General features: G+C 42.9%; 1 protein-coding gene across 7 annotated transcripts in view; it reads left to right on the top strand.

Moving 5' to 3' along the window:
- Positions 1-12,472, top strand: part of pax6b (paired box 6b) — a 21,433-nt gene that overhangs the window by 2,428 nt on the left and 6,533 nt on the right. The window contains exons 1-8 of one of the 7 annotated variants that reach the window (XM_005745757.1): positions 3,256-3,345; positions 3,562-3,750; positions 6,733-6,786; positions 7,673-7,696; positions 10,160-10,290; positions 10,592-10,627; positions 10,712-10,927; positions 11,296-11,461. In XM_005745757.1, coding sequence (XP_005745814.1) covers positions 3,738-3,750; positions 6,733-6,786; positions 7,673-7,696; positions 10,160-10,290; positions 10,592-10,627; positions 10,712-10,927; positions 11,296-11,461 — 640 coding nt within the window. In that variant the 5' untranslated portion in view covers positions 3,256-3,345; positions 3,562-3,737. Of the gene's footprint in view, positions 1-3,255; positions 3,346-3,488; positions 3,751-6,377; positions 6,452-6,732; positions 6,787-7,672; positions 7,697-9,236; positions 9,348-10,159; positions 10,291-10,591; positions 10,628-10,711; positions 10,928-11,295; positions 11,462-12,472 lie in introns of those variants that run through there. The other 6 variants (XM_013914022.1, XM_005745756.1, XM_013914020.1 and 3 more) reach the window with 6 other exon arrangements.

The raw sequence follows: 12,472 nt of genomic DNA, 5'->3' as shown, positions 1-12,472 counted from the left end.
TATATATATATATATATAATTTCTTTTCCTAAGGTGAGTAAACTGTGACCTCCAGTGGAGGTCATCACACAGTTGTCAATTTTAAATAAATAATAAATCAAAGCAGGCTTTTAGGTGTGGGGGTCGTGTCCAAATATAGTGTCAAGTTGTGAAGTGAAAATGAGTTAAAATACTCTATCTTTCCTTCACCAAAACAAGGTTTTGTTTTTTCAGCTAGCTCTCTCTTTTTCTTTTCTTTCTTTTATTGTATTTAAAAGTTTCTGCAGGGGTACGAATACCACACTGCCTCAGGGGAAAATAGCGACGAGATTAGGCTTTCCTTTCAAGGCCTGTGACATTAGTTGCTGCTAATCCGAATTGGGCTAATTGCTTTCCCAACATCACCCTTAAAGACTTTTACAGCAATGCAATCTACCTTATAAAAAGATAAATGTACACATAAGAAATGTATATATTCATAGAGAGGTGCCGTTGACCGACTTGGCATATCACTTAGGTTTCTGAATAAAAAAATAAAAAAATAATAAATAGATGAAAAACCAAAAAGAAATATCTTGAGAATGGAGACAACGAATTAGCTCTTGGAGCGGATTTACAGCTTAACCAAAGAAATCAATAACATGCTGGAGGTATTGTTTCCAAAGAAAACTACTTGACACACTCATCGGGGAATCCGTCTTTCTATGAAGGCAGGTTAGTGGTGTGAATTTTTGACAGCTGCAATCTGTGACAAGTGAGTAGCAATAACATTTGCACTACAAAGGTGCCTCACAAATACACTTATTCAAGCGTCTCACCAGAAAGAATTTAACATTTAGGCAAGATGTTGAATGTGTTTTCTCGCTCAGTACTGTTACACTGATTATGAGAAGATGACATTCTACTTTTGACAACTTCCCTGTCTTATTACTAGAAACCAGCAGCTGCTAAAAGTGGCACACATCCCGTGCACGCGCGGCTGACCGAGGCGTCCACGAGGACGCAAACTTTAGCGCAGAAAGTTTCACCTTGCGAGTATTCTTGCGTCAAAGAGTCAACAACCCACCATAGATTTTTTTTGTATTACACGTCGACTTTTAGTTTAATTCCTTTCAAATATCTTTTCTCAAATTAGCCACAACATAATCCATAAACCTGTGAACTTGAATTGCATTGATGTTTCATAATAACTGCTAATTGAAAGTTCCAACTTCGCCGTGTCCTTGATGTATTTTTTTTTTACAGTAAATTATAACCAACACGAGGTCTCTCACTGCACAAACCCCTGTCAGGAGGGGCGACAGGGTTGGGTTGTGTGTGAGGGGGTGTTTGTGGTCTGATGCATTCTAATGGAGGGGTTCTTGACGTAAAAATGTTTGGGACCCCCCCTCCTCTCTTAACTGATATAAGCTGCGGCCATTCACGGTAGGCCTATAGGCTGAGCCACCAGTCTAAGTGAGTAGAAACAATGCAGGAAGGAGAAACAGATGAATGTGCTCGTTTAGTTTACGGGTTGTTTGATGAAGGAGTATTGGCCAAAGTGTTGTTCCTCACCGCGGGACCCTCAGTGACAGTTTGAGCCGGTCCTCTCAGCTCATTATCTCGCCGGCCCACTGAGGGCCCCATTCAAGCCGGGCAGTCCCTCTCCCCCTCCCCCCTGTCCCTTCTCTCTCTCTCTCTTCTCTCTCTCGCTCTCTCTCTCACCCTCTCTCTGGCAGCGTCGTTTGTCTACTCATTGAACCCGTAGTCAGGAATGCGATGGTTGTTAGGGAGCCCTCTTTCACCTCCGAAGTGTTTTATTGATGAGCTCGGACTTCTCCTACTTTTTCACATGTCAAAGAAAGTCAAGTGTAGGCCTCCACGACTTCATTTCACGGCCTCCCATCCCAATAAGAAGAAGAAGAAAAGGGAAAAGAAAACGCATTTCTCTCCCCCTCCCCCTGCTCATGTCTGTCCCTCTCCCGTCTCTCTCGCTCACTCTCTCCCTCTTTGCCCTTTCACGCACCCCCTTTTCTGCTTCTCCACTTTGGCTTCAGCATCCAGACAAACCTCATTCTCTTCCCCCCGGTTTTCCTTTTTGGAATAAGCAACGGGGCTCCTCAGTGCCGAGACTGGTGCTGGCCAAAGCTGGGAGTGTACGCTCAAACACGGGCGCAGAGGGGGTTGATTTTGGGTGCGCTGAGGTGTGCGCTAATAGTCGGTCATTCAGCCGGCTCAGTTTGGGAGCGTGTGGCCATGGCTACGCACTCATTTGCTTTTACTTTATTTACGCGTGCTATTTGCTGTCAGGTCGCAGGAGTGACGTCGCCGTGCCTCGCAAATGTGTCCATAAAAAGCACCCGAGCCTGCCTAAAGGCCGGACTCTTTATGTACGGTGCTCTTGTTGACACGATGGGGGTGGTGGGGTGGGGTGGGCAGGGTGATACTCAAAAGAATCAACAAAAGCACGTGGTGGACATTTTTGGTTGCTTTGAGTGTGAGTGAAGGCCGGACAAGTGCAAAATGATTTTCAAAGTAAAACAACTTTCTTTTTCTTTTTTTGGTGGGGGTGATTAGATGATTTACTTTGGAGCTCAATCGCTGTGATATAAGAGTTTAAAAGTGGTGGTTTTTCAAAGTAAAAGTTTTTAAACCTTCAAAGATGACTCCCAATTGCGGCACTTGCGCAGGTGCAACATCGCGCTACATTCAGTCCAGAAGGGAAAAAAGGGCGCTGAAAGTTTTACGCAGCGCGGATGTGCGTCTCTATAACGTTAATCGCATCTGTAGTGCATCGGCTGCTTCATAAAAGGCACGCTGCAGCTCTTTGTAATTTTAATTTAGTGTTACGAGCTCCAGCATTCCAAGTGTGCGCTGCTCCACTGCTAGTTTCCGTCCCCCCCACTACAACAGACACACACACCACCACCCACCGCCCACCCCCCCTTGCGGCTCCAGCTAGCCTCAGGTTGGCGCTGAGCATGCCTGAGATTCCCTGTGCGGACCCAATTCAGCCTGGAAGAATAGAGCCTTCCGTCCAATGGGCATTTCCGAGGCACTTCCTTTGCAATAGGGCAATATTCAGCAAGTGAGCGCAGAGTATTTGCATGCGTGGGCTGATTAGTGGGTTGGGAAGACGCGACTCTCTCTTTCTCTCTCTCTCTCTTCCCCGCTTTCTCGCTCTCTCTCTCTCTCTTTCGCTTTGGCTCGGCCCCGTTTCCCGCTTTGGCTGTGGTGCAGGGGGAAGTGTTTATATGGGGGATGATGACAGAGGTCGGGTCGCGCTAATGGGCCAGTGAAGAGCGGCGGAGGGAGGCGAGGCGAGGCGCACACAGCAGACCAGGAACACATACATTAATACACTTGTTCCATCACCAATCAGCATAGGTGTGTTCATTCTCTTACCCCCACCTCCTCCTACCACCACTCACTCACTCTCCCTCCCTCTTCCCCTCCTTCCGCTCTCTCTCTCTCTCTCTCTCTCTTCCCCATCTCTCTCTTCCCGACTCTCTCATTCGCTCTCTCACACGCCAGCGCGCATCCTCGCCAAACTCCGTGCGTCCTGACATCTGAGTTCACTGTCAATCTCTGTCTCCTTCGCAGGGATATCCCCTTCGTCTCCGCCGAAGACCACTGGAAACTAAATTTTTTTTCTCTTCGAAACTTCCCGGGAGAGAGCGATCCTGGTCGCCGCTTTTTTCTTCCCCTTCTCTCTTTCTTTGGTGTGGACAACTAGGCTGCAGCCCATAGTTTACCCAGGACTTTGATAACGACGCAGGATGCCCCAAAAAGGTGAGATCCTGAATAAAAGTTTGTCTTGTTGCTGTTAAATTATGCATTATTATTTGTTATTGTTTTTATTATTATTATTATTATTATTATTATTATTATTATTATTATTATATCGGGTTTATTCGCGGCTGTAAGTGGAGGGTCAGTGTGAGGTAGAGAGTGTTTTATCGTTTGGACTGTGCAGCCTGGACTCCCTCAAAAGTTCGAACAGCCTTTTAGCGTCTCTGTCGGTTTTATCTGCTCGATTTTTGGTTGTTGGGTTTAAGCCCACGGATAGCTTGCTGCTTATTTATGACAGCAAAGAGTAAAAAGTCACGTTGGGCCAGGACAGTGATCATCGTGGAGAATGGGGCGCAATGACCCGTTGAGGAAAGGTGTCAGATTGATTCATGCAGGCGAGTCACCCAAGCGCCTTCTTTAAAAAAAAAAAGCCTTCATGAAGCACTTGCTGAGGAGGCCCGTGTTCAGCGTGTTTGTTTGTGTGCCGGGGATAACACAACTTTACTCCTTGTCTCTAATCTTCTCCGCTTTAATGACAGCGACTGAACTGCTTTTACATTTTAGCAGTCAAGCTGTGGAGTATTTTAAAATACTCAGATAAAGAGTCCTTGGCTGGCCTCAAATTTAAAAGTAAATGTCTCAAAAACATTTAAAATTAATAAAAGACAAACCGAGAAACAAGCACAAATTGTTGATGCTTTGAAACTATTTTTTTAATCCACGTAAATAAGCAAAACCTATATTTTAGTGCAAAGCCTCTATTGTAATTTTAAATATAATTTTTAAAGAAAAAAATACATAAAATAATTAAAATAAAACTGCAATGAAAGAATAAATCACTCTGTAGCTTTCTATGTTAACTTACTCCTTTACTCTTAAATCAGATTAAGCTCTAATGCAATAAATGCTTTCTGTGACATGTGACTTTTTAAAAAAATTTTTTAATTCACCTTCATGTGCATATTTTGTCTGTTAGCCAACAGCAGGGCCACTGTAGTTCAGGCCTACATGTTCTCCTTCCTTGTATGAATGTTGTGAGCGCAGGATCCAGCGGTCAGAATAAGCATGTTGAATTAACACATTGTTGTTGCGGATTACTAAAGGGAAAGAAATGCAGATTAGATCGCAGTTAACCTCAGGAACAACAACGTTTGAGCTTTCGACCTTAAATAAATGATTAACCACTTGGACCTTACAGGGCTATAAGCTACTGGCAGCAGTGTATTTGCAGGCTGAAGCCGGTCTCTTTTTATTTTTATTGTTATTATTATTATTTCACGCACACATACAGAGATATTCACACCTGCTAAAACCGCCGTGACATTAAGTCGCGGCTAATAAAAATATGTAGTATTATTTACAAGTTTCCTGTGTCTTTAAGATCAGTGGGTAACTCGGCCTATGCGGGCCAGTGTGAAGGAATCTGAATTTGATTAATGACCGAGCAGGCTATTTGTTACAACATGAAAGAAAGCTACACAATCTGAACGTAACGGCGTCCCTACGTGCATCTCACCGACTAGCCCGAGACTAAACACAATCTGTTAGACGTCGACATTACAGGCCATTTTACTCTGCACACAACACAACTTTGCACGGAGAGAGAAAATGAAAACTTCAGACTTCTCCCTCCGTGGCCCCCTTTTTATCTGTTCCCCCATTCAGAAGCTTCTTTAACGCATTTGTCTTTTCCAATTGAGCGCCCTACTGCGCTGTTGTGTCTTTAAAACCGCTTTACAACCCGCACCAGCAGCACAAAATAACCACCAAATATTTATAACAAGAAATTACTTTTCCAAAAAAAAAAATAAAATCTTGTTCTATAAAAGCAGGGCAAACAAAACCCCACATTCACGCACTAGCGGCGCAGGGGTCACGGTCGTGTGTGTGTGTGTCTGCGTGTGTGAAAAAGAGAGAGTGCATGTGTTTGTGTGTATGTGTGAATGGTCCCGGAGGGGGTGGATGCATGCCTCCGGCTCTTTGTATTAATCTGAACTTGTTGGTGTGTTTAGAGGGGAAGCTGCGTGTTTCTAGTCGTAGAGGCCGAGTTTTCGCCCCGGGTTTGAGGTATACGGAGGCAGAAAAGGGGGTGCATTGTTGGGAGTCCAGCAGGCTTTGTACACCAGCTTTGTACCCCCTCCTGGTGTGGACTTTTGCGGATCAGTGAGGCGAGGTAGACAGCGTGTGTCACTGTACAGTTTCCACGACAGACTCCGCAAGAGGAAGGCTATCAAGTTTTAAAAACTACACTAAAGCCTCTTGCTGGGACGATGAGGAGCTGATTTCTTTATAAGAACTAACAAGAAAAAAATGGGGGGGGGGGGGGCCCCCCAGGACTATTTTTTTAAAGAGACAATGCTGTAAAGGAGTTACAGGCCCAATATCACATCACGGCTAGGCTGTTAGCTGAGATTTATTGTGACAGGTGCTTTCGGAAACAGGCCTAACAGAGACGTGAAAATAACGAAGATGAATGTTGTCCCGCGTCGATTTTAATTGATTTGTTTGGCACCAAAATTTAGGTTATCTGTAAAAGTAGGGCAAAAAAATAAATAAATCTGAAAATACAGTAAGTACATCAGTGTAGCTGTGGCTGTGCTAATGTGTTGTTTTGCTTTGTCCTATAGGGAGACATTAAGTAGTGAAAACGGCAGATGATTGACTAAATTGTTATAGCGTGGACAGTCAACTCTGTTTCCAGGCAAGTTTAATTAAAATACATACATACACTCAGGATGTTTTTATTTAAAAAAACAAAACAAAATCATAATTATGGATCAGTAAATGTTTAAGAACCAGATCCGCAATTTAAAAAAAATAAAATTTAAATCGGACGACATGAGAAACTTTTTTTTTGTTGTTCAAAGAAATGTTGCAAATTATTTGACACCTTAAAACAATAATAATAATAGTAAAACAGATCTGTACACCAGTTTTCTGATTTGCTGCTAACCACTTTTGTTATTTCCTTGTGACGCTTAGAATACCACAACCAAGCCACGTGGGAGTCTGGCGTAGCTTCAATGATGCAGAACAGTAAGTTGTTTTCTATATATTTTATTTTGAAACTTTTGATTACAGCCGCAATGTGGTTGCATGGAAGCAACACCCACTGACATTTTTCTATTTATAATTTTATCTTTTATATTTATTTATTGCACTGCTTGTTAACATACATTTCAGAAACACTATTTTTTTAATTTGATTTTTTTTAAAGAGGGCAGATGCATGTGCAGCCATACATTTTCAGGATTTTTTAAGAGCAGGGATGATAATATTTTTAAGTTATTTGATGGCGCTTTCATTGCTGTTAATTTATTATTATCTCCCTCCCAAATGATAGGTAGGCAAGTTATTATTGAACAAGTTAATCACACGTCGTCCTTCCTTCTCCAGGGAGAGAAAGAGAGAGAGAGAGAGAGAGAGAGAGAGAGAAGGGGGGATTAGAGGGGGGTGCTGGGTTGAGAGGGAGATTTTTGTTTCTGCTTGAGTTGGTATTAAATAATTGCACAGCCGTCTGCATTAGCGTTAGAGCTGGCTGCCAGGCTGCATACAAGATTAGCTGCGTAGAGAAGAGCCCTGCATGAAACATGAGGGAATAGCAATAATGTCTTATGTAGATTAGTCCATATTCTTCACGGACAGACAGCATGAACTAGAAAGAAAATGCTCATATTATAACCGCAGGCCTCACTGTTAGGTGCAGGCTGAACTCAGAGAGGAAGATAAATATTAACAACCATATTGTCGTGGGTGCCAATCAAAAAAAAAAACCCAACCCAAAACATGGTAGATGAAGTTGCTTATAGGCCTCATGTGTTTAAAGTGGCCTCTTGCAGATGAATGATTTGTCTTGTTCCTGGTGTGTGTTGAAACCAAAAAGGATAAACATGAAACATTTTCTCTCTTGCTGCTGGACAAGAGGTGTATGACATCTGTGATGAAGGTGTGTGGAATAATTTTATTATATTATTCTCCATATACCTTGATGACGTGTCTGTGCTGTAACCTGTGCGCATTAGTCCGAGTATGTTTGAATCCAATGTTGGACCACGTGAGAGGTGGACTGTTTTATGTGTAGAGAGCTGTGATTCATAAGAAAGCGCTGCGGGAAACCCCCCCCCCCCCCAAAAAAAACACGAGTGGCTTACTTTTGTTTTTCTCCTACTAAATTTTTTTTTCTTACGTTAAATGGCACAGCAATGTGATTTCTTTCTTTTAATCTTATCAGTTGTCAGTTATAGAGATGACAGAGCCTTAACAAACCTGTGTACAATACCCACTGGATTGATGTTAATAGGATGCTCCCCTGGCTTGGCGTGTGATGTCTGGTGCGAATTGCCGAGGAGATATCATTGGGCCCGGCCCTTTGGGTTGTCTAAAGGTCGCGACGGCCTCGCTGGCTTTTGTGCTAATAACTCCTGGGTGTATATAGTGGGGAGCGTCCAAATTGACACCATATGTTTTCCTATTAGTCGACTTGCAATAGAATACAAGGCGCATAATCAGCGCCAGCGGGCGAGATCGACTCCGGGCACTTGAGGGAATTGTGCCATGATTAAGACTTAACCTTAGGAGAGTTTGATTTTTATGTGATGTCGTTATCTGACGGGTTTTATCGATCCGGAGGATTTATATGATGGTTATAAACCAGAGGTGACGGAGCAACCCTGGAGAACCCGCAGAGCAGGGCTGCTTAATGTGGGTAGGCCAATTTCAGCGTAAGAAGTCTATTAATTCCACTTAATCCTGGAATTACCAAAGAGCAGGAGGGGATGATAATGGATTTACTATCAATCAGATCCACGCAGGAAGATTATAACACATAGCGGCCAAAAGGGATATGTTGCTCAGTTAAACAGGTTTATTCTCACTCAAGTAGCTATAAACAGGCCCGATCCCCCTATTTTTAATTTTCTTTCTTTCTTTTGTGTCATCTATATAAAATAAAGTCCGCATTTAAAGCCAACTCCTATGGCACATTTCAGCAAGAAGACGCCAACCGATTCCACACAACAGGACTGCGGTGGCTGTGAGCATTTGTTGTCAAATACAAACAAGGGGGGGAAAAACTGCATGTCACTTTTAATATGTTAAGAATCCAGGCGCGCCCTCGTTTGTGTGACCGCGCGTAGCCCCTGGCCACCTTAAAAACGAAGTCTCCCTCGGAGGGTAAACGAGTAGCGTCCAATTTTGTCTGAGTGATATCCAAATGCAGACAGAAAGGGTCGTTTTATCATGCTACTATTTGTCGTGACGATGCGATTTTCAAAAGCAGAGCGGTGTCATAAAGTGACATGCCTGCCACAAGTGCTCCAACTGATCTTTTCAATTAGCCTCCCATGCATGATCCGAGGCGACTTCCGCCTATTTCCAGAAATTAAGCTCAAACTTGACGTGCAGCTAGCTTTATTTTAAAGACAAATGTCAGGCAGGCTCATCATATTTTCCCCCTCTTCTATATTTGGAGCTTATTTATTGCTAAGGAGCCTCTGCTCCCGGAGTCAATGTACCGGGCGGCAGCGCAGGGGAAGGGAGCGGAGAAACAGAGAGCAGCTCAGGCACTCCGGGGAGTCAGCTCTCCCTTTTGGCTTCAGGTTTGCGGGCTTTTTCTGTGCTTTAGAGCGATTCCATACAATAATTTAAGGATAATTTCTAAATATCACTAATTTTTTTAGACAATAAGCAAAAATAAAACCTCATATTTTAAAGCTAAAATCTTATTGTTTCCTTGTCTTTTTGATGCGTAATTATGGCACGTTTTTTTTTATAAAGGATTGTCATGGGAAGGATTTTAGCGATTTAATATCGTTTTTCCTACAAGATGCTTTTGAATTGATGCTAATTTAACACATTATTGTAGTGGAGTGTTTATGGGATCGTCGGTGTGGCTGGTTATTGTTTTAAAGCACTGTTTGTGAGAGAGGTGCAGGTCTTGGTGATGGGAGTGGATAACGGTGCGGGTGTTTTAAAGCCCAAGTTTGCCGGTTTGCTACAGGATTGGATGAGTTTTTTTCTGACCAGATCATCGACTGAGCTGTAAAATTACTATGAGGAAAAAATTCTATATTTTTTTTATTCGGTGTATGTCGTGCTGCTGTGGTTTGATCAATGTTTTTGCATGTGTTACTAAATAGCTGATGATGCGCCGAACCTCACAACAGCTTAAAAAAAGATTTCTGGAGTGCACTCCGGTTTAAGATATTTTTATAAAATCGTGTGAGAGTTTATTGTGAAACTTCTCTATTGCTGTGTGCTCTGCATCATATCACATTGCATCTATAACTCGATTATTCTGAACGCTTAAATCATTCTGCTCACCATTACTTGGAAGCCGTTAGCTTTATCATATATTTCAAGAGGAGCTGCGACATGATTTGATGACTCCGGTGCTTTTGTCTCCATGTAGGTCACAGTGGCGTAAACCAGCTTGGTGGTGTGTTTGTTAATGGCAGACCGCTGCCGGATTCCACCAGGCAGAAAATAGTTGAACTTGCTCACAGTGGTGCTCGACCTTGCGACATCTCCAGGATACTCCAGGTGACAATCCCACTCCTTTTTATGAACAGAAAACGCCTTCATAGAGACGTTGGTCTCAGTGAATACAAGGAAATTAATAATAATATCCAAAAGCAAAAATATTGAAAACAAACCGATTTGAATTTTCAATTAAAGCCAGGTTTCCAGTAGCAGTTCACGACCGCTTTAAGCCAGTAAAACCACTTATTACTTTGCAATTAAAGGAATGTTTTAAGGACAACAAACGGAAAAGTAATCTGCCTGCTGTTGTAAAGAATAAATGCCTAATATATCATTCAAGGCATATTTTCTGTATTTATAGACCCATGATGAAGTCCAAGTGCTGGACAGTGAAAAGGTGATAATTATTTGAGCCATCTTAGCAATTCCGTTCATAGTCGTAAATAATGTATGTGAATTGTGTCTTTTGTTTCCCGTCCAGGTGTCCAACGGCTGTGTGAGCAAGATCCTTGGTAGATATTATGAAACAGGCTCCATAAGACCGAGAGCAATAGGCGGCAGCAAGCCCAGGGTCGCCACTCCAGAGGTGGTCGCGAAAATCGCGCAGTACAAGCGGGAGTGTCCGTCTATCTTTGCGTGGGAGATCCGTGACAGACTTCTGTCGGAGGGGATCTGCACCAACGACAATATACCCAGTGTAAGTGTATTGACTGTAAGTTGTGTGCATGATTTAATTTGCCACATGAAATGACTTTTTTCTCATGCACTGGAGGAAAAGGAGAAGGGCATCCAACCATTCAGTCTTATTAAGTGCACTGCGATTCAAAGCGTGGGGCACACATTACTGCGTATGTGATCAGCCAAACATACGCTCGGTTTTGATGGGGCTCGTTGTTCATTTGTGCGCTTTGCCAGAAACATCTTCCTGTACATATTTATTATGATTATAATGTTCGCGTTATGCGTGTAAGAACACGTGTTTTGCCCGCACGAGCAGAGACGTGCCGATGCTGCGCTCCATCCAATCCTAATCCAGACTTTTATCATATGTAATTTGTCATTCAGGTGTCATCAATAAACAGAGTCCTCCGCAACCTGGCTAGTGAAAAGCAACAGATGGGCGCAGATGGCATGTATGACAAGCTGAGAATGCTCAACGGTCAGACAGGAACTTGGGGGACCCGGCCCGGCTGGTACCCCGGAACATCAGTGCCAGGGCAGCCCAACCAAGGTGAGCCTCATTGTCATGCAGTAGCAATAAAGACACCTTGACGCACGCACAGTTGTGAGGTTCTCTACCAAGAAAGTAGTATACATCCGGGTGGTGTGCTGACACGCAGTAACATTTATGGTCACCCACAAAAGCATCTGATTTGAATTCAATGCATTAGGTTTAAAGTGAACTTAGTGAGGTCACCACAAGTTGCCATGTATGAATATGAATAGGTTTACGGCCTACTCTTCCGTTGATTCCGACCCGTGGCTGTTTGCAGGAAGGTATTGTATGGTCATGCTTTTGATGCTCTGAACAAGACTGAAAATGTAAAACTAGTCGATCAGAGGAATCCATAGGCCATGCATGCATTCTGAATGTCTCCACTGTCCCAGACATGGATGTGCGTGACAGAAGCTTGTCCTTTCAGCAGAGGTGTCCATCCAACAGCCTGCATTTTCCTCCCCGATGGGGAGGCAGGGAGCCGGGGGAGAGCTGTGTGCGGCGATGTTAGCACAAAGGAATGCTTTTCCTTCACACGCAATGATTAGTTATGGGAACAGTCCTCACTACGTGTAATTGCTCATTAGAGAGGGCTTTGTCTCTCATTATGGCAACATGCAGGAGTGTGGAGATGGTGAGGCTGCTGTGGAAATGTTCCACTTCAGAGGGTTTCCTGACGGCCCACTGCAGGCCAAATACCGAGCAGCTTTTCTTATAAGAAACTACAACTTTGCAGGCAGGAGTTTGCATCACGGTTTATTTGCACATGTAAAGCGGAAATGCAAGGGTTGGAATTAAGTCCGACAAGATTTAATAAATTAACTAAAAAAACAAAAACAAATTAGCATTTGTGTGACGGCAACTGGTCACGTGGGGCTGTCAACGAGGAGTAAAGCGGGAAAGATCATATTCATGGCTAAAATAATTCATTTAATGATGAAGCTATAACGGCTAATTTAAATAATAATAATAATAATAATAATAATAATAATTATTATTATTATTACTATTATTAGATGTAACTAT

This window comes from Pundamilia nyererei, unplaced genomic scaffold (assembly GCF_000239375.1).
Source record: "Pundamilia nyererei isolate P.nyererei 1_Seehausen unplaced genomic scaffold, PunNye1.0 scaffold00166, whole genome shotgun sequence".
Lineage (NCBI taxonomy): Eukaryota > Metazoa > Chordata > Actinopteri > Cichliformes > Cichlidae > Pundamilia > Pundamilia nyererei.
The sequence above is the reverse complement of the archived record's forward strand: the minus strand, read 5'-3'. Positions and strand labels throughout refer to the sequence as shown.